Below are 21851 nucleotides of genomic sequence, written 5' to 3'. Positions count from 1 at the left end.
AGGGAGTTAGGGAAGTGATTAGACCGACGCATTGCTTCCTTGGCGGGTTCCGGTGCCGAAATGTGTGGAGTAGTAGGGCTGCCTTTTCTTCTGGACGATCGAACGGACGAAGACTGAGAGACTTTGGGGAGCCATGTTTGCCAATGGTGGAGTTTTGGTGTTTCGGCTAAGTGCATCGAAATGAAGCCATTTTTGGCCGCTGTCTCGCTGATGGCCAATAAACTAGCAATCAAACAGTAATAATACTTTCCTGCAACATCCGTGTGCTAAGGGGTTCGGGAGAATTTCGGGCAATTTTCCAAACATTGTTTGCAATTTACGTACTCCATCAGCATGCAAATTATTGGTGCAAATGAATCGAGACTGTGACCTTTTTCGGATTTAACAACGAAATAATTAGACAAACATAACCAACTCGTACATCATCGTGTAATCCGAGTTTAAAGAGGGTAAATTATGACAATATGAAACATTAATCTGTATAACAGAAGCTAGGGCAAACCTCGACTTAATCAGTTTGAACATCGACTAGGAATGTTCCTCAACATAAATAGCTTGCCCAAGAAATAGTTCAGATGTTTGCTGAGAAGAAAAGTTAGTTTTTCTGTAATAGAAAACATTTGATTCGCCATCTTGATGATTGATTTTTTTTAAACGTGTTGGTTATTCAAGTCAGTAAAAACAAAAACAATGCAAGTAGTAGGTTGCGAACGGAACTAATTGATGACTGTTTATTCTTTTGAATACATGACATCCAAAACTGATGTCATTACAGAACCATTTGCAAGCTTTAGTGACAGTTGATTGAGCGAGTTGATTTGCATAATGAAAATCTAATTAATTCTGTGAATGATTCGTTATTGATTGTTATGTACGCAAATAACCTAATGAAATAGAAAAGAAGTAAACCAGCTACAAACACGCGATTTATCACGCGTGAATCCATTATCGATCATTAAATTAAATTAATTATACACGAAGTGAATTTCAAATAATCCATTCACAAGTGACAGCTCGTACTAATGACTATGAAAATGATTTCTCCACACCCGACGGAACTCTGCCTAGGATGAATACGGTGTGGAAAAACTATTTCCAGCGACAAAGATGCAAAGATGCAAGCAACGTTTGGGTTTGTGTTTTGAATTTTCAGTAGGTTTTGAAAAACCACCACACCGACAGAATCTTTTCCTGAACACACACCTTCCGTTTGAAAAGGCATGGAAAACGCCATGATTCACCCATCGTTTCCGCCTCTCGCTAGCTTCAATATTAATAAACTTCAAATAATTACATTACCCACAGAGAGTGCCGGGTTTCGCAACGGGCGCCTGTCCACCGTCCCTTCCCGCTGGCGGGAAAATTGGGTGAAAATCGACGAGAAGGAAAACTCATCTCTCCGACCGCGTGCCGCACACTTGGATGTGTATGTGTTTGCTGGTGTTGCCCGCACGAGACGCACCGGCGCAACAATGGACGGTTTGCCGACGTATACTTTGCTTTTATTTTTCCGCACTTTCCGCCGGGGTTCTTTTTCTCGGCTTCTTACTCCCTTAACCACAATCCATCCAGCAAGCGAGCGCGCGCGCGTCTTCAATTTATCCGTGCTTTAAATTACGCCTCATTACGAAGGGGGCCGGTTTTTCCCCCCGGAGAGGTTTGGATGGATGCTGGAACGAGCATAAAAGGGGGAGAAATCAACACAGGAGAACAGAGAGAGCGAGAGAGAGCGAGAGAGAAAGCAATGGATCGAGTGTGAGCGAGAAAAAGCGGAAGTAAACGTTTGTCTATCTTTCGTTCTTTTGCTCTCCCGGAGGCAGCATCCGGAAAAGGGATAATGCGCCTCACGCACTCGTGCCATTCGTCGAAAACATGGGGTAAAAATTCCTCCAGCTCCCGGGAGAGGGGTGTTTGCGGCCATCGTACACACTCACACAGCATCCCGAGCATGATGGGAGAAGATTGAGGCAATCACACACGCACATACACGAATGACTGAAGTGAGTAAGTGTGTTAAGAGTTCACAACCAACGGTTTGGACCGTTTGAGCAAGGATTTTCCGAGAGAAAAAGAGAGGGAGAGAATAACGTATACACACACCGCACAAAGAAATCTCAGCAACCCCTAAAATGCACCCCTACTAGAATTCCTCACAAACACCAGCACACGGTTCAGCCAACGGCGAGAGACGGGTGGAGAGAAAATAATACATCCAAGCCACCCTCCGAGAGCAGAAGGGAAAACAGATGTTAGAGAGGGACAAGGCAAACACTCAATCAAGCGGCGAGGGTCGAGTTTCGCAGCGCAAGGATTTCGCTTCCCAAAGCGCCAAAACATGCCAGATGACGGTTTGCCTTTGGCGCGTTTGGTTGCGTTTTGTGCGCCACAAAGTCGCGTGTTCGTTCGGTTCGGTCGTTTGTCGGAGTCGGAGTCGGAGTGTGTCACGGAACGACATCCTGCACGGGCTGGCGTTTGAATATGTGCTATGCAAATTGTGCCCGGTACAGCGGGAAAATGCGAAAAATTTACCACAAGTGAGTGGAGGAGAAACGAAAGAAAGAAAGAGAAAAACACAAAGTTTGTGCACCGTCTACCCGATTCAAGGATAATGCAACTTGCCGCAAGTGGTGAAAATCGGTGAAAATATTTTAATTGAAACACGAAAATTTAAAGCGTAAATTGTAAACAGTGATATGTGAAACATTATGAGCAACATTGAAATTTACTTCAATGCTATAAAGTACTTAAGTAAAAAGTAAGTAAAGGTAAAAGTGAAAGTAGGTGAAAATTGTGCAAAATAAATCGCTCTCAGTGGGCTTCGAGCAGCAATCAATTTAGTTTGAAGAGAGATGAAAGGTGTCCAGTGATCGGTTTCCAGCTAAACTAATCTTTTCCATAATTTCTTATGTGTATATGAGCGTGCAAAGTGTTCGGTGAAGTTAATTCCATCGTAAAGGCGAACATTTTGTTTCCGGTCCTGCAAAGACTGTCCGTGACCCGTGGCCCATCGGTACATTCGGATTAGCAGGAAGGTACTGCTTCGCTCCGGTTTTCCCCGCCTACGATGGACATCAAGTCTCTGTCGGAGGTGCAGAAGCAGATCTTCACGAATCTCATCGAGAAGCTGATTGCACGCAACCAGTTCCCGCCGAACGAGGCGGAAGACGTGCAGAAGCTGCTGGAGAACGTGCGCGATGCGAAAAACTTTCACAAGATCATGGAAAAGCTAAAGGAGTGCGGCCAGCTGGATGTCGACATCGAGGAAAACTTCCGCGAAGGTACGCAACGCCTACACGACTCGAAATGCTTGGTGGACGCGGATCGGCCGCCTGAAGCTCGACGACGTTCTAACACTCAACGAATGCGATCCCCTTTTCTTATCGTTTGACTTTGCAGAGAATGGGATTTTCCTCAAAGATACGGCGAAAAAGTTCGGACCCGGCGGCCAAACGCTCACCCCGCGCCACACTATCGACGCTATACTAGGTTTGAATAATTGTGAAAATGGAGGTAGGATACTAATCTAGAACGGATTGCTCTGTCGTAGTTTTTTTTAAGGAAGGTAAAGGGTTCTTTTCATTTGATGTACTTTTCATTCACTCAACAATGCATACAAAATTTAATTAGTGCACTATAACATCTAACATCTTCATGTCCCTCAAAATGTTTTAATTTTCAAGAGTGAACGTTCCAGTATTTTATCGAAAGATTAAAAAATAATTGAAAACATAATTTGCACGAGATAAAAAAGTTTTCCGTTGGTGGTTACGAACGATCTTAATTTTAATCATGGATAATTTTTTTAACCATATCATAAAAATTAAAATTTATACCTTCGAATAATTGTTTTTCTTAATAGGTTCCAGTGTAAATTCATGTTGTTCTAAATATTTCGTCCATTTTTATACGATAACATTTTAAGAAAGATTGACTTCTAATTTCAATCAAGCAAACCTTCTTTCGATACAGTAAAAGTCGACTACTGATACACTTCTTTCTTGTTGCAACTGATTTTTTCCAATTAAATTTACTCCAAAAAGTGAACAATGCAATGAAAAATACTGCTACTTAGGGGTATTCAAAAAACATCTTTACCATTTGTCAATTTGCACATTTTCGTTGATATATGAACATTTTGTGGATTATCAATATTGGCGAATATTAATATTGTTTGGTCCCATAAAGAAAAAGGTTTTTCTTTGTAGTAAATCCACCACATGTTGTTTTTTCCATAATTTAAAGGGATATTTTTGAATCCAATATAGTATTATGACTTAACATGCTTTCAATATGCCGCTTCGTTTTTCATGTTAGATATTTTGCAAAATTGTTTCTTAGAGAGTTGCTCTTTAAACATCTAACATAACTTGTTATTAAATACAACAGATCTGACGTCTATTGCCCATTTATAGTAAAATTCATATCCTAAAATCATATAAAAAATAAACTTGATGCTATTTAATTTGTGGTTTTTGGAACAATATGGAGTAACGCTTTTTCTTCCTCTTTTGGTACTATATTAATTTGATTTTGTTACGAAGTTTTTATTCTTATTTGGTATTTTCAAAAATGTTCTCACCATTTTTGCTTTTGTATTAAGATACATCATTCTCAAATCCACATTTCACTACTAACAGATTTGTACATACATTGCTCTTCTCTTGCCATTTCCCTTTACTTTCTTTCTTTTTTGCCACTTCCTTCAATGCTTTTGATTGACCTCTGTATGTAAGTGTCGAGAAAAGTATTGTAGTTTTTATTCAAATGCAAACACTTTCCACTCATCAGCCCGGCCCTATAATTAATGGGTATTATTGCTCCTTTCCTCCTCTTTTGCTTTCTACATGTTCAAATGGTTCACAACCTTCATTCATAAAGGGTATTTCAACCGACCGTATCTACACTCGAAAACAATTCCCAAATTATCATCACATTGTTTGCATCTGATTAATTGCTCCCAAGCCATCGAGCCGAGGCAGCAACAATCTGGGCTGCGGTTCCGAGAAATCCCACGACATCAATTATTCAAACCCTTTCCAAAGATCAGAAAGATGATCGATTGTGAGAGAGAGAGTGTGCGAGAAAAGGGTTACACCAGTCTCGCTAATTTGCCGGTTCGGTTTCACTTTTCCCCCTTTGGCGCTGAGACGTGGGGACATTAGGGATTTTAACAAATCCCCGTTATCCCTGACAATCAACCGAGCCCATCTTTGCTCGCCTTATCTTTGCCAGTTGCCAATCAATCAACCCAGGCTCGATCCAGTTCCACTATCTGACAATCCAGAGGAGCGTCCTCGGGTGGTGCTTGGAAAAACAATGTGATCTCGTATGCGAAAGCGTATGCGTAGCTAGAAAGATTGAGCTTCGATACGCTCAGTACGCCTTCCCATAGGATTCGTGATCGAAAGGTTTCGTAATGGTGCTTCCTAATGTCCTTGCAGAGCAATTACGAGACAGCTGCTGGAGATATTTGCACGTTTGAGTAAAAACGGTCGTTTGGAAGGCTTCACTCTAGCCCAATTTAGCCAACGAATGCGCACTCAACTGTCTAATGGAGCGTGTAACGTACGTTGCTTCCATCAATCGGAAAGGAGATCAACACGTCTACGCCCTGATGAAGCTCTCGGATCGGTTTTTATGCTCAAATAATGCTTCGGTTACGGTTGGTCGAATCTGGTCGAAAAAGAAAAACAAAAAACCCAAGCTCTGCACAACGTTCGGGGCAAGTCATTGGATCACGAACTTTTCAGACCTGCCAAAGGGATCTCTAATTCAATTTAAAATCTCCTTTCGCTCGACGGCTGCCATGGTTTGGAATCGAAAAAAAAATCGGTCCAAAAGCCACCGTGTCCGTCGGCAGCGCTGAAATTGGTCGAGTGTCGACGATGAGCGGAAGAAAACACCAACGACTGGAGCAAAACACGAACAAAATGAGCGGAATCCGGTCGAAGGATGTTTATGCTCGTCGCGGTGCAAAGCATAACACGGCTTAGGACGGCTCACCTGTCCAGCTGTCGATGATTTTAACACGTGGTGTGGCATGGTTAAAACTAAATTAATCAAACGATTTTTTTTCCTCGCTCCAGCCCTGAATGGTGGCCAAAGTGGTCAGCAAAGGCCCCCGGGGGAAGTGTTTCTTTGATTGATTTATTAACGCTTCTTTACTCCATACGGGCGCTTTTTACTTGTCATTTTTTTTGGCGCTTGTTTCTTGTTTCTTGTTTCTTGTTTCTTGCTTTTCTACTGGAGAGAAGTGCTCCTGACGGCTTTATTTCCAGCAGATCGTTCTGGCTTCCAAGGGAAGCCACTTTTTTTTAAGTCTCTCCAATTCCTTTCTGTGTTTCCATCACGGTTAACGTGTGGTAAATTAAGAGTCACATTCATCGGCGTCATAGCTCGGTGCTGAAAGTACAGCAGGGCAGGTTTCCTGAGCTTCGGCGACCTGCTCGATCCATTAACGTGCGGATAAATAACAATAAACTACCCTTTTGCTCCCATCAACCCATCCTCCATCGATCCCTCTCTTGCGCGCGGCATATGTTTAGCACTTAATTAATCATTAAATGAGTGTTACGATTGCTTAATAATGATGTTGCATCCATTAAGAAGACTCCATCGTCCCGAGAGGTGGCACCGTTGGTCTCAAGGGGAGACGTTGATAGAGGTAGATTGTAGTAATTCTATTACTCGATGAAGTACGTCAACGCCAGTCCCCACCAATTGGATCGGGGGAGCATTGTGAAGCGAAGGCTCGCGACAGTGGCTCTAAAGTGAGTGGCACAAATTGGTTGAATGGAGCTTTGTTCAGATTTACTGGGCGTAAGCAGCATTCAGTTAAGTTGCTGTTGCTATTGACCCAATTCTTTTGGTGAATCTGCGCACCGGTTAATTAGTCATGTCAATCATGCATAAATGTGCCTGCTCGGCACTACTTGCTCTACCAATCGGGTATGCCGTATGTATTTCAATTTAATTTATTTATTTTATATCATAGTTATGAGAAGTGTTGTGTGCCTGGTCTACGTTTATTTTACGCAGCTTCAAAATCGCTTATGATTAAGAGGGTGGATCGTTTTCACCAAGACACAATCTGTCTTTGATCTTTGGCTATGTTGGCTGAAGAAGATAAAAGTAAACAGAAATGTAGTTTATTTACTTATTTGGATTTAATTCTTTCACTAACCACAAACACTTATCAGATGGAGCAAGGAAAAACACTCATCTCATTCTGCACCCTTGCAATTGTTATTCCTGTTGTCTTCTGAGCTGTCGAGACCTCTTCAAATGGACCGTTCAACACCACATTTTCCTCCTACAAACTGGCAGAAGTAAAGAAATCCCGAAGAACAATCCACCCGACAAAAGACCCGTGCCGTGACGTGGCAAGAAAGTGTATTAAATATCACTTAGCTATGAGTTCGATGTTCCGGAGCGGCGTTGTTTCCGTTCTGGCGTCATTGTTTTCCCTGCCCGATCCGAAAATACATACACACACAGCAAATTAGATAAATTAACAGCAAGATACAGTGCAATTAGGGGCCCCCGCATTTCGAAACAAGGGCCACCGGATCGGCCGGCGTTCGGAAAGCATTTCGGCGACAGGGGTTGATGGCGTCGGCTTTTCCCAGGCGCCATCCCGTGCCCTAGACGCCAGCCAGCCGGTACTTTTCTCTCGGTCCACTCGGCTTGCGGCCCGGGAACCGAGTCGGAAGAAATCCAATAAGAGGAGATTTGAGACATGAAAGAGTTGCACCAAATGGAAAACTAACTCAATCAGCAGGGGCGAACGAGGACCCCTTTAGTTCTGCGGTCTTGCCTTCTGCTAGGAAGGTGCATTTCATCGGGTTCCTTCCGATCGTGAGATAACGTTTAGCGACAAGCAGGATATCTTGGTCCGGATTCGGTTGAAGCGGAAGTCCTTCGAAAAACCCCACTTTATCCTAGACGTCACCATACCACCGGTGTTCAATCGCAACCCGTTTGGGACAATGAGTGCAGCAAATTGCAGCTTGCATTTCCAACGAACAAATGTGTTTGTATCTTCTTAATCGAATCAGAGGAGCACAAAAACGAGCAGGAATTTCAATGTTTTCTTCATGCCGTCGGTCTCAGCAGGACATTTGATAGAAAATGCCGTCCTGCAAAACGACAAGGAGACTATTTTCTCACTGCTGGACTGGATCTTTCTTTGAAACTCTCTATCAGTCGCAATATTATGCAATTACGTTGTCAAACCGATCGAATCACCTAGAGAAAGACAATTGGGGGCCTCACTGGGGGTATAATGTTTGTCGAAGGATAGAGGATTGCCAATTAGCATCGATTGACCAGATAAAGTGGTTCGATTTCTTTGGGGATTAGGGCTAGATTTAAACAAAGGTCTCTTCCTAGCCATTGGAAATTATTTCTCGTTTCGTACGGTCATTGGATATTTTCTCCAACGGTATGAAGATTGTTTTCCGTCTGTATTCAATTAAGCTAACATTTGAACATTGAGAGAACTGTCTCGATTGGTATTTAATTATTCAATATTTTTTGCTAAGAACAATTAATAATGTTCAACAAACGCGACCCTCTCCTGCTGCGCTCCACAAATTTTCCACAAACATGTCAAACGACATTGAATTAATCAAATTAAACCACATGCGGCAAAGCCTTCAGATTGTTGCACGGGTTTGTGAATAAATTTGCCACTCACTCAGTCTGCCTCACCGCCAGAAACTTGAAAACTGCTCCTTTCGCGTTAGGTTTCTTAGGCACAGAGGGAAGTCTCCCACTTAGCTAGAACATTTCATTGCATCGATTAATCAACGTACAGCAATTATAAACGTATTTGTACGAGCTGCCCGACCGAACATAACGAACATTTCCCTTCTCGTTTCGTGAACGATGTGGGTATGTGTGCCTGTTGCCCGGAATGCAGGGATTAATTAGAAAAACAAATCGAATGCCGAGCCGCTGGGTGGTTATCGTGACGTCTAGATCTCGTGACCATTCCAGTCACCTGTCAGCGGGATAATTTTCCATATTTTTCTTACTCGCGTGGGGTTTGGAAAAGCAAACCAGCAAAGCTTTGTGACAAGTTTTTAAATCGTACCACCATTCGCCCCATGCGTATCCGTTGGCGACCTTTCACCGTCGTGTAATCGATCGTGCAGAACCCACAAGGTTTAGAGGAAACGTAAGGTTGGTTGTTAATTTATTAAACAAAGGTGACATGTGGAAATGAAGCGTGTTGTAGTATCGATTTTTCTTGGAACCTGTTTTGTGTAAAGAAAGTTCGCTTTTTGCTTGCAGTCCGAAAACTGCCTCCTTACCCTATTTTGTATTCGAGTGGAAAACAATTAGCTACAGGAACAAGAATGGATCTCTGAACACTCACAAAACTCTGACAAAATACTCTGAATTATGCGTTGGAGTAATTATGAGCAGGAAAACTGCAATCAAATCAAACCCCATCAATATTACCACCTTTCGACTCATAAAATAAATCAATTTATGCTACGCGATGCATTTTATCGAAACTGGGATCGTAAAACCTTTTAATCCCATGAAGAAACAACAAGCAGATTATCAAGAATTAAAACTCAAGAGTGCAGGTACGATAAATCGCTGCGTTATCCAGTTCCTCTTCGGGTTTTCCCTTTTTTCCCCCTTTCAATGCGCTTGTCGCTACAGGGGCTTTATGCGATTGGTGCGGATAAATCCGTTAAACCGGACATCTATGACCTCCTCGCACTGGAGGAAAAATCTCAACGGTCACCGTTTTAGATACTTTTTCTTATTGCTTCCATGCGCTTTAAAAGCAATCTCTGATAGTTCATTCGTTTGTCCGTTCGGTTTGCCGCCTCGCTACGGTGCGAAACATGGTTGAAGATTGTAATCGACAATCGTGTTCCGTTCCTTGATGGGTTGTCTAGTTTGGGTGTTTCTTTCCGTTTGATTCAACTCAAAAATGGAAAAAGGATTCGAAGGGTGTTGCGAAAGGAAAGAAAGCCAGAGAGCTGAAAGGGAACTAAAGATGTGACTTGCATGTTGCATCACAGGTTATGGTGTGTTTTTTTTTGTGGTGGTTAATGGACGAACAATGTATACAAGTCGGGATAGTTTGCCAACAAACTAATTATTCACTTAGCAGCAATTTTCAACACCGTCTTCGAGTGATGTAGGAAAATATTTAATCATAGTATTTTAAAGAAACTTGCATGGCAACTGTGCTTGAAGCATGGAATGATATGATGAAATTATTAATATATAAGCTCTAAACGCTAAGGACAGCACATATATTTTATTCAGAAAATTAAAGTATCTCTGAGTTCAGCTCAGCTCAATCGTTAGACATTTCTAGATTTGTATTTTTAATCATTTCTGTAAATTTTCTAAGTAAAATATGATCGCTCTTTTGGTTGTCGTGTAGCAAATTGCTATCGCCAGATGACAATTAATTGAAGCCTTTTAAAAATATCCTACAAGCATTACTTTACTAAGCGGCGCTAATAACCTAATCTAATCTACCTCAACCCATCGAGCCCTCTTTCATAGGATTTAAGTTGTCCTCTGTTTTTCTGGTCCAGTTTCGTAATCCTCCCGGCTTCGCCACCAGAAGGCCGTCATGATCCTTTTATTCGCTTTTAATGCGTCCCTAATTGACAACTTTATATCGAACTTCGATTAAGTTCGTCCTCTCGGTTCGTGTGTACCTTCGGTTGAGTTTACGTCGAAAAGTCGTTTCGGGCACCTGTCAATCCTCGAGCCCGGTTGTGAGAGACCGCGCTGGTAGAACCGCTTGATATCGAAACGATATATTGACAGTTCATCAAGATAACGCTTTCCATTCGCACCGAAAAATGAGAGCGACAAACTGCGTCGAAGCATGGGAGACTTTGGTGGGAAATTGGTAGGAAAAAAAAACCTACGGTGGAGAACAAGAGGAGACCAGGATCAGGATTCGTGTCCAAAATTGTCCCTGATTGGACCGGCGCACCAACAAACCGGAGGCACGTAAAGTGAAAAACCCCAAAAACTCCTAATCGTTAGACACGAATGATGTTAACACTAGATTTACAGTGACTTCCACTAATGGATTGCATTTGATACCGTCGTTTAACGTTTCGTTTTTATTATTGGCGCGCTATCTCACACCCGACACTCGAGCCGAGTCAGCTCGAAGTAGGAAACCTGCAGCCCCCAAAGGCACAGGAAAAAAAACCCTCCATTGGCGAAGGACAGTTAACACGCACGCCGGTGGTTTTCCCCTTGGCGTCAAACGAGTTTATGTGTCGGGCTCTTCGAACGGATCGAGAGGCGGGTGAATTAGAAGCGACAACTAAATCATGAACGTTAAATCACTCTCAATTAAATTGAATTTGAGCACAATTTAGATTAGAATTTCCCGACCCACGTTTTCCCCTTTTTCCGTCCGGAAGGTTTTCCGGTGTAGATCTTTCTGGTTTCCTTTTTTCATGGAAAATGCACCATTTCATCCCACTCTGTTTTAAACACGGAAGGTAAAGCGCTGAACCCTGCCGTACCCCCACTGAAGGCGCGTAAGGATAATGAAAACGTGGGTTATAGAAGGAAAAAAGAAAACTGGCTTCCATTAAAGTAAAGCACAAACAATTTCCCCACACCGTAGCGTTATGACGCTTTGACATGCGAAGCCTAAACCTAGCCGAGGAAATGGAAAGAGTTGGAAAAGGCAAAGGAAAATCAGGGACATGAAACCTCCTCGGGGTTTTCCGGGCATGTGGTCCGGCAACGGTGGTTCCAGGGGTTTGCTCCCATGTTGCTGCAATCCTCCATCTGCTTGAGCGGCAAAGCGGATCGGTTCAAAAATGCTCATTTTCCCCGAAAAAAAGGGGTGCCATGTAATTAATTTGTCAAAAATAACCACGCGTTTTCCTCGAGTTTTTCGCGTGGCCCAAGGCAGGCCACGGCTCGCGTCGCGAACGGAATGCATTTCAACGAGGGACGAGCGCGGATTGTGCTGTTGCCGCCGGGCAGGGTGCCAAAGTATGGCCCCCCAAATTGGATCTTTCACGCTGGTAAATTACATTTCTTGAATTCCGGTCCGCGCGCTTCTCCGTGCCCGGGTGAGAAGATATGGCTACGTTTGCCCGTGGTAGCTCTGGCAAATTCATTCCGTTTGCGACTTTCAAGACGATCGCTTACAAGAAATCCAACAAGGAATCGCAAGGAATGCTTTGCCTCGAAAAGTAATTTCAAGAAACACTCGCTCCGCCGGGGAAATACTCACGAACAGGTTGGGTTAAATTGGAAAGCTCAAACTACACAAAGGGCAAAACGGTATTGTTGTTGGGATTTTTGGGCGTTTTCGTTACTTCTTCCTTCTGTCCTGCCATCGAAAGCTTTTGGCAAGACATTACTAGACACGCGATTCGAGTTAGGCGAAAAATTACGGCCAGTTTGCAACGTATAACGTGTTTTGCTTGCCAAATTTCGATTAAGGAGCTATTTGCACCTTGCCTGTGATAAAAGAATGCTGGTGAAATTGTTCAACAGCACGTTTGTGTTGTGTCTTTTCATTGTTTATGTGTTTCAGCCTAGAACATTGAATACATACAACAATGGAATTTTTATTTTAACGACCTTTATTGAAATAGATGCATGTTTTTCATCATGTGTCAAAATACATTGAACGAAAAAAAAAACAAAACAATGTGGTAGTTCACAACAGATTGCACTCCCATGTTAAATTTATCCGTCCGGTATATTTATGTTTGTGCTCGACCGCTTTCTAGTGGCTTGATCAGTGATGCGTGTTTAATTTGATTAACGGCTTCATAGAAAGTCAATCGTGGCAAGTGGATAATTTGTGTACATCAATCAGTAAGACTAGTGATAATGTTATCGATACTAATCGTGTCATATTTGTGGTTGTGTAAAGTCAAGATGAATTGAACCATTTCCGTCAACTCATTATGAACATCCTCGTTGTTTATTTTTATTACTCTATCCGTTTTGTTTTGCACATGTATTAGTTTGATTTCAATATTTTTAATAATTCTGTTTCTTTTTCGTTAATTTGTGCTGAATCCTTTTTTATTGTAATTGATTTAGTAACAATTTGAATAATCTTTCACGTAGAAAAATATTGTTCTACTAGAATGTCAGTTGTATTTTACGCTCTATCCTATGTTAATGAGATATTTGTATGTATAGTTACTCACATTTTCTGAAGATGTAGTAAAACACTTTTATTAATCTGTGTAATTTGACTTTTTTTTCTAAAAATTTAATTATGCTCAGGGTTTGAAGTTTGATTCTCAAAACAAATAGTACTTTAGTGTATTGTTTGTATTGTTGAATTAAAAGATTAGAATAATATTATAATCCATGTTTATAGACGTATCCACTCCAACACTGTCCTATCAAATCAAATCTAACCCGACAATGATTGGCAGCCGGATTGAAATTGTGTATTAATAATCCTTCTATCTTCGGCCGCGTCCGTCATCCCGTTGCAGGAGACTCCAGTGATGCAACCGATCTCAGCGCATCGCCCCTGAGCCAGATCAAGCTGTGCGATCAGCAGCAGATGATGGCGAAGGCGCAACTGCCCACGGCCTACGGTGGCCTCGGTAGCCCGTCCAGTCCGGACAAGTATCAGCAGCAGTTAGCCAATTACCAGAGTCACATCAAATCGCTCGACCTGGTCGCGGCGGCCTCGCTCGATCCGGCGTCCGGCCAGGGTGTGCTGCACCATCAGCCACAGCCGCACCACCTCCACCATCACCATCACGCAGTGGCCTCTCCCCATCTGCATCCGCACCATCAGCAGCACCATCCGCACCACCACAGTCATCTGCAGCAGCAGCTTCACCAACAGCAGCAGCAGCAGCAACATCACGCCCATAATCAGCTGCCTTCGCCAACACCTCAGCAGCAACAGCAGCACCATCAACTGACCGCGCTGCACCATGCACCGCATCCCGCCCTCGGCCCCCAAGTCCCCCATCCGTCCCTGGCCGAGCTCGAGTACATGAAGACGCTCAAGGAGACGAACAAGTACTTCATCGATCGCAACTATCGGGGCGTCGCCGCGCTGGGCTACGGCGCTGGCGGTGGTGGCAAGTACGGCGGAGGGGTCGACGGAACACCCGAGGATGGAGCGCCGGGGGGTGGTGGTGGTGAGTACGAGGAAGATCTTTCGCCCCCGGCCGGTAATGGAAGCTCCGGCGGGAGCCTCAAGCGCAAGTACGATCGTGTGCGGGAAGGTGACGAGCGCACCGGGGCGGAGGGCGGAAATGGCGACGGAGATGGTGGCGGTAGTGGTGCGGTTCTGCTGCCGGACGGCACCGCAAGCAATCCATCCGACAGCTCCATTAACAAATATAATAAGCTGCATGAGTCAGCCGATAAATCAATTAGGGCTAATAGTTTCGATTATATGAAAAATTTCGACGAACTCCGCGCCCGACAGGCAGCGGCCTACGAGCAGGCGGAACAGCAGCATCATCATCACCAACAGCACCATCACCACCATCATCACCAGCAACAGCAGCAGCAGCAGCAGCTTCAGGCCCTTCACCAACAACAGCAGCAGCAGCAGCATCATTCGCAATCACAACATCCGCAACAACCCTCACCTTCGTCGGCGTCGCAGCAGCAACAACTCGGCTCGTCCGCAGGGGCCAACAGTGGCAACCCCGCGGCGGACGAGTACAGCCCCCACCGACAGTCGACGGACAGCGGGAGCGCGGACAAGACGGCCGACGACGGTGGCGTGAGCTACGCGTCCAGCGAGGAACTCAATCAGACCACGTCCAGCGAGCAGGGCGAAAAAGTTGGTTCCGGCAGCGACGATGAAGGTAAGATCCCGACGTCTCCCGACGGACCTGGACCTCGACGGATTCCGTTTTCTTACCCTCCCCGGTTTTGTTTCCTCTCGCTCCCGTAGGAGGTGATGAAAACTGCTCGAAAAAGAAACATCGGCGCAACCGGACCACCTTCACCACCTACCAGCTGCACGAGCTCGAGCGGGCATTCGAGAAGAGCCACTACCCGGACGTCTACTCCCGGGAGGAGCTGGCGATGAAAGTCAATTTGCCGGAGGTGCGGGTGCAGGTAGGTGTCTAACGAGTGTATTGTTGTGATGTTTGGGAAAGTTTTTTTTCCCGACCGGAACGTCCTCCTTCGCGACATCTGGAGTAGGCCGGCCCAGCTGCATCTCGGGGGGCTCCAAATCGACACCAATCATATTCACCGATACAATAGAAAATCATCTCGTTACGTGGTCTCAAACTATGAGGACTTTTGTCAAGAAAAACACGCCCCCTCCCCGGAAGTATGTCCCCGGGCTTTGGTTTGTTTATTTTGTCAGCTTTGATCAATGCCTGCGGCTTCGGTGAAGCGCGCAATTTTGAAACTGCGTGACGTGGTTCCGTATTCCTCCTCGCCAGTGATTCTATCGGACGCTTCCCGCTCGAATTGGGAGTATTTTCATGGTTTCTTTTTTTCTTGCTTTCGCTTAATTCACCCACCCTTTTTTACGGTCGGTCTTTTTCCGCTTCCGGGATGGCCTGGATGGCCCGGGAAATCGCAGCGGTAATTGAGTTTTCAATTTACCATCATATGAATACGATTACCAAACACCACCCCTGCGTGGAAGTGAAAACCCTGGAAGGGTGCACGGAATAGGGTGCGAGTCAGGGTTTATTAAAATTTTGTAATTGTTGCGTTTTGATGTTTCCTCCTCGCGTCAACTCGCTAATAATTATAACGGGAACCCTAGATGCTGCTTCTAAGTGTGATTTGACTTTAAAATATTTTGTTTATGAATGAATGGAAAAATCTATTTCAATATCATGCGCAAGTCTATCTTCTTGCTTTATCAATTTTATTGCAAGTATTTATTGGACGTATCCAAAGGCATACCAAGTTATGCAATTTATTCAACCTCTTAAAAGAAAATATTAAAAGCAAACTTTGTATTTAAATCAGATTTTTTATGTTATTCTTAACATAACCAAGCAATTGCTATCGATTTTAAATTATTTCAAAATGTTAAATTACATTATACCCGTTTAATGATTAATTTTAACACGAACTATGATCCAAAAAAATGGATAATGTTGATTTTACGATTGAAAAATTATGAAAATGTCTCAACTGAAAATTAGACTCATGACATTTACTCAATATTTCACTTTTCTTTGACTAAACATGAATTTATGTAACCATGTCGCATCCTGAGAATTTACTAAGTGCTCATTGCAATACTTTTCTTCTAATCCCATATAATACATATGGCCATCGGCACTCTTAACCTAAATGGTAACTGTCATAATCGATTTTTAACAACCATCAACAACAAAAACCGTGACCGAATCCGTCAACTATTGCAGGACACACCCTTCGTCCTCTTCGCCAGATTGTGCGTCGGATAAGTGGAAGAGCTCCGTCGTACATCTGTCAATATTTCAATGCTGTCAACTCCAGGGAATGTGATTTTTCTTCTCTCTTCATTCTTGAATGTGTGTTTGTGTCCTTTCAAAACACATCAAAAGACCTGCTAACCCCTCGAGCGGTTGATGCTGGGTTGATGTACGAGGGAACCTAATTTGTGTCAAATATTAACTTGACTTTATGATTGCATCACATTCGCAGCAGTGCATGGGGTGAGGTATATGCTTAGATCATTATAATGTTTCTAATCAATTTACTTCATGCAATTCCATGAAGCAGTAGTGGTTGCGTTCTATCTGGATTCCAAATAGCAGACGATTGATTTTTACAAATCCTTATCGATCACTACCAATATTGTGCCAGTTGAACGTCGCAATGTTGTTCCTTTCCCTGCCCAAAGTCAAACTGCATAGACACTTCTTTGAAAGTGCAGTTCAGGGTATGCATATGCACGCTGTAAAGTCACCTGTGACGGTGGGGGACCGTCAACCTGCCGTGCCGAGTGTGCCGGCGAGCGGGAAAACCAACCCCAAATGACGGCAGCTCGAATGAAGGATGCACACACGAACCTTTGCCTTTGCTGTCAAGCCCGTAATAGCTGCTCACATTCTCACGAACGCAAAGTGACTCCTCGCGCGACGCTCGCGATTGCAATTTAGTGGAGCAACAATACGGAAAATTGTTCTCCTGGCGGGGTCGTTTGGGAATCCCTTTTCCCCTCCTCTTTTAGGATCCGCGAAAAACGAACTCAAACGAGGAACACGAGGTGATGGAGCTGTTTAGTCAATACTGGCAAACCGGTTCCGTCGGTGGCATGCTCGTGCTGCCACTGCCTTCCTCACCGTGCTGCCACTGCCAGCACCACACCCATCGCCTTTGTTTGTGGAAGTGAAATTGAATTTCGCGTTTCACCGGAACATAACCTCAAAGTGACGTTTCGTCACAGGAAACATTATCTGGGGGGGAAAACCACTGGGAGGGGGAAAAGATTCCGCCCGCCTGTGTGGTAGATCGCGCCGAATTAATTTCTAGTTCCATGCAACACCTTCCCTCCTCCACAGGGCTTCCTCAGGGCAAGGGAGCCATGTCCGCAAGAGTCGCGGTGACGCGCTTTATCTGTCAATTTTTCTACTCTCGCTCGGAAAACTTTCTACCGGGCGCACTTCCATCCCCCTAGTGTCCCGGTCCGTGGTGGGGAAAGCATTTATTCTTGTCTTCATAGTTTGTCTGTGTCAAAATTTTAACTTTTACAGTCGTCGTGTTTGGTTCGTTTTGCTTTTCGGCAGCTCGACGACACGTCATAAATTGACGCTGAAAGGACTCTGGGAAAAGTTTTTTCAATTTTCAACGCTCCGTCCGTTGCTCCGTACTGCGTTCACATACCCTGCCGCATGGCTAGGAATGAAAAAACAAAAAAAGGAATTGCACAAAATACACTTTTCACGATGACACGCTGTTCGTAGGCATTTGGATCGACTGTTCGCCATCGCTGGGAAAGAGCGAACCTATCGGATCGAACGCGCACGGCAGCCTGAAAGGAGATTTTTTGTAGGCTTCCTCTCACGTCGATCGTCGGGTGCTAAAAGGCATGTGACGCCTTTTTTCCCTCGCAAAATATAATTCAATTTCGGTCGAATGTTATTTATTCAAATTCAATTTACCAAAGCTTGCCCCGGTCCGGAGTGTGCGCACGCGCGCATGCAGGGGAAGATTTTTTGGAAAATTAACAAAAAAGAAGTCCTATAGTTGTACACTAAAATAAATTGACAGCATGGTGTTAAAGGTTCGCTGATGGAAAAAGAAAAAGGAAACAGGAAAACGACCTAAAGAAAAGAGAAAAAAATCACACCATAAAGTAAACAAACCCAACCGGAGACGCGGCAGGGTCAGTTGCTAGTAGTCAAAGTAAGTGAACGTGGTGTGTTCACATTTTTCTTTCGACTCTTGGCGCGCGATTGCTCAAAAAGTTGGCAAAAAAGCAATTTCAATCTCGGTGTCGCTGCGAAAATCGTTTAGTGATTTTGACGAACGATGTTGGGACATGCAACTCGCGCGTCGGTTGTTATTTGCGTTTTATTCGTACAAGATTTGCACCGAGAGTACCAATTGTATGCCCTACAGTGCGGTGGAAAAGCGTTTCAATCTGGGGCGTTAGATATATAGTTTTGATTTATGTCGATGAAAACACATTTTCGTTACCCCCCTTTGGAGGTGACGGAGGATTTTGGGGACTATCCGTCGTGGAATTTTGTTAGTTAACAAAAAAGAAAAACGTGGCGCCTTTAGTGACAGTTAACAAGCAGCTTCGGAGTGTGTTGTTTCGTGATTGTTATTTATTTCCCTTTGTCTAGCGCTAATGATTCATTATAGCTCGTGCATAACTCCCGTAACAGTTTTAAATAGGGGTTCATGTGAATATTAAATTGCAAGCAATGTTCTAGCGAAATTTAATTACACTCACCCGTGTCTGTTGAACTGTTGTTGCATAAATGATTCCTATTTGATAAGCGCCCGTCTGACCTTACAGGTAAAAAAACAGCAATAAAAGGATAAACAGACCGTTATTATCGGTATCGATTTTCCTGCTAGTGAGCGTCCGGGTTAAAGCCCACCACAGTGGTGTACAGCCGGTCAATAGAGCGATCGATTGGCCGTCGGCTTGAACCTGTCACGTTAAATTAGCATAATAGAAACTGAAACAATTATAACAAATTATGAACAAGTAAGAAGGGGCAAAGAGTTGGGGAAGGGGAGCAACATGGTAATTGACCCCCGTTATCTGCCCGGGAAAACCTTCCTCGGACCGCTCCGGAACGGTGCCCCACAAAGCCTATTAGGCGTACGCAAATGTACGCCAGGTGCATGCGTTGTGGCTCCAAACCGCGTGATTTTCCACTTCCGTCAGGGACCCACAATTAACTCGTGGCTTTTTTCTACGAGGAACAAATACTTAGAAAAAAAAACCTACCATATACTCACAAAACACATGAAGGTACCCCACACATCCTGCCGGGTGCGCATTTCACATCGTTTAGCAATCACGATTACGCCATAAGTACAATTGAGTTTAATTTAATTTAAATTGAGCTTTGATTTAATTTCTGCCAACCGTTGCCAGCCTTGGGTTCTATTTTCCTCTCCCCTTGAGTCTCCTGTGAAGCATTTCCATTGCAGGACTGCGTCAAAACTACCTCGTCTAGCCATGGTCATGGATGCATCCTTGCAGCTCGTATGCGAAATGCCCATTATGAAAATTGAAAAAGTGCAATCGGTGCATCGGTGCAGCGCAGTTAGCGGATCATGGAAAACAAACTATCAAAGAACGTACGGTGAATTAAATAGGTGAGCCTAAGAAGTGGCCGGTTATGGTGTGCTGGGAACTCGTCCAACAGGGTAGCACTATGCGCATGTGGGCACTTTCTTTCAATTATTGCTGGCTCCAAACGAAAGGGGGCTACGATGAGTCTGATAGCACTGCAATTAGTAGCGGTCGTTTGCGTGGCAGCCATAGACCCAGCCGTTTGCTGGTCCCGAACACGGACACGGACGCTGGTCCACTCGCTTTCCGTGCGATACACAATTCCGACCTTGTTTGTTTTCCTTCCATGGCTCAGACTTTGTGGTTCCGCACGTTTCCACGTAGGCGCTTCCGGGGCGTTCACGCTGCTCCACGCCACGGTAAATCAAAATTTAATTCCTAAAACGACACACCAATTAAATAATCATAAATAATCACAATCGCGAACGATCACGAACGGCCGATCGAAGGGCGAGTGACATCCTTCGTCTCACGGTCGCGCGGACGATTGTGACACATCGTCGGCCAGGATCGTTGGCGGCTTTCGGGCTCGTAGCTACAATTAAGCTGTCTCTGCTGTCGGTTACCAGTTTACGACCGTTACAGAGGGGGAACCGTGTAGCAATGTACACAAAGTTTCACATTTCATACCAGACATATCGCGCGGGGGGAAAAGGATGGCAGGAAAAAGGTCCTTGGACTCACAGGCGTTTTAAATGGCTCACATGATAAAGAGTCATTCGCGCCCGCTGGACTCGGGAAGCGGGACGCATATTGCCTGGTGAACGACACTTTAGATAGCATCTTCAAATAGTTCACATTAGTTGAAATAATTAAATTAATTAGTGTCGCCCCGAATCGCGTGTTGTGTGTTGCGCTAAGGTTACGCCTGGGTATGCTTATGCTATTTCCCTTCGAGGATATGCCAATATGGGCCTACGATCTGTGTTATGCCTTTTTGGCATGACATGTTGGTGCAGGTTCTTACTAAAGGTAAAACACTTTCCACTGGGAAGCCTATGTTTTCAAACGCTTAAATATTAACCGTATCTTTGTTTGGGGATTGTAATTACAATGTATTCATTCATTTACATTTTAATGTCTTAAAACAACATTTTAGCTGAAAACTAGTAACAATGTTTGAAAAAAACAAATATACTACTTTCGATTTCTTTATTCGTGTATAGAAAGGTACCATAGACAATATAATGACTTTGCTAATTTAATTCTGTTAAATAAAATGCATGAATGGTTAATAATTTTAAGCTTCTCCAATTTTTACCCTCTAAATTTTAAATTACTACCTGTTTCAAACCCTACTCAGTTTTGTTATTCTTCAGTTGAATATTGTTGACACAAACCCAATTTGTCAACGGGTTTGAATTTTATTCCAAAAGAATATGAAAGTAGTCATACAAAGCCTTTCGCTTTCCCTTTCGAGTTTGGTTAAATTTGCTGGGAATTTATAATGGGATGGCTTATGTTGTTAAATTATTCAAATCGAATCATCAGCTCTTAACGGATTCAAATCAATCCAAGTTACCACCAGCTGAGCGTTAATGTCGGTCGCTAATCAGCAAAGGTGTCACAAATTAACACCGAAAAATAAGCAGCTATTAATGAATCGCCTCTCGCAAGCTGATTTGTCACTAATTTGTACACCTAATTGGACGACTCCACCGTGGGTCCACCAAACACCGGCACATTATTATCGTTTCTCGCCAAAGACACGCCGAAGACACGAGAATAAATAAATGAAATCCCGCACGTGGGCAGCTCCGACGCAAAAAGAGAAAAAAAACAAGCTCGTTGTAATCTTCTTCCATCACTCAAACCGCGTCGGCCTCAGGACCAAATCCTCTTCCGAAGCTCGGGTAATTTACCAGCTATTTGTCTATCGAGGGAAGGATTACAATTAGTGGAGCTGTCACTGTCACGTGAGTGGTTGCGCGCACGTCAAGCAGGGGTTTCCATCCATCTATCGGTCGGATGAAAACAGGGAAAAGTAAATCGTAGCAAGTAATCGAAGAAAGCGAAGACGCCCTTAAGGTGCCCTTGCCCGCTTCGAGAGTGGGAGTGGGGAGTGGGAAAACTCGAACAACAAGAGCACTCTTAAACTTGAGCG

The 21851-nt window shown here is 43.9% G+C and overlaps 1 protein-coding gene across 1 annotated transcript in view; it reads left to right on the top strand.

The window, feature by feature from the left end:
- The first annotated feature begins 3064 nt into the window (after positions 1-3064).
- Positions 3065-21851, top strand: part of LOC131294974 (retinal homeobox protein Rx) — a 40813-nt gene continuing 22026 nt past the window's right edge. Inside the window, exons 1-4 of the mRNA XM_058323032.1 lie at positions 3065-3278; positions 3397-3510; positions 13488-14831; positions 14921-15087. Of these exons, the coding sequence (XP_058179015.1) occupies positions 3065-3278; positions 3397-3510; positions 13488-14831; positions 14921-15087 (1839 nt within the window). The remainder of the gene's footprint in view (positions 3279-3396; positions 3511-13487; positions 14832-14920; positions 15088-21851) is intronic.

Source organism: Anopheles ziemanni, chromosome 2, assembly GCF_943734765.1.
Source record: "Anopheles ziemanni chromosome 2, idAnoZiCoDA_A2_x.2, whole genome shotgun sequence".
NCBI classification, from domain to species: Eukaryota; Metazoa; Arthropoda; class Insecta; order Diptera; family Culicidae; genus Anopheles; species Anopheles ziemanni.
This window is presented reverse-complemented; position numbering and strand designations above follow the sequence as displayed.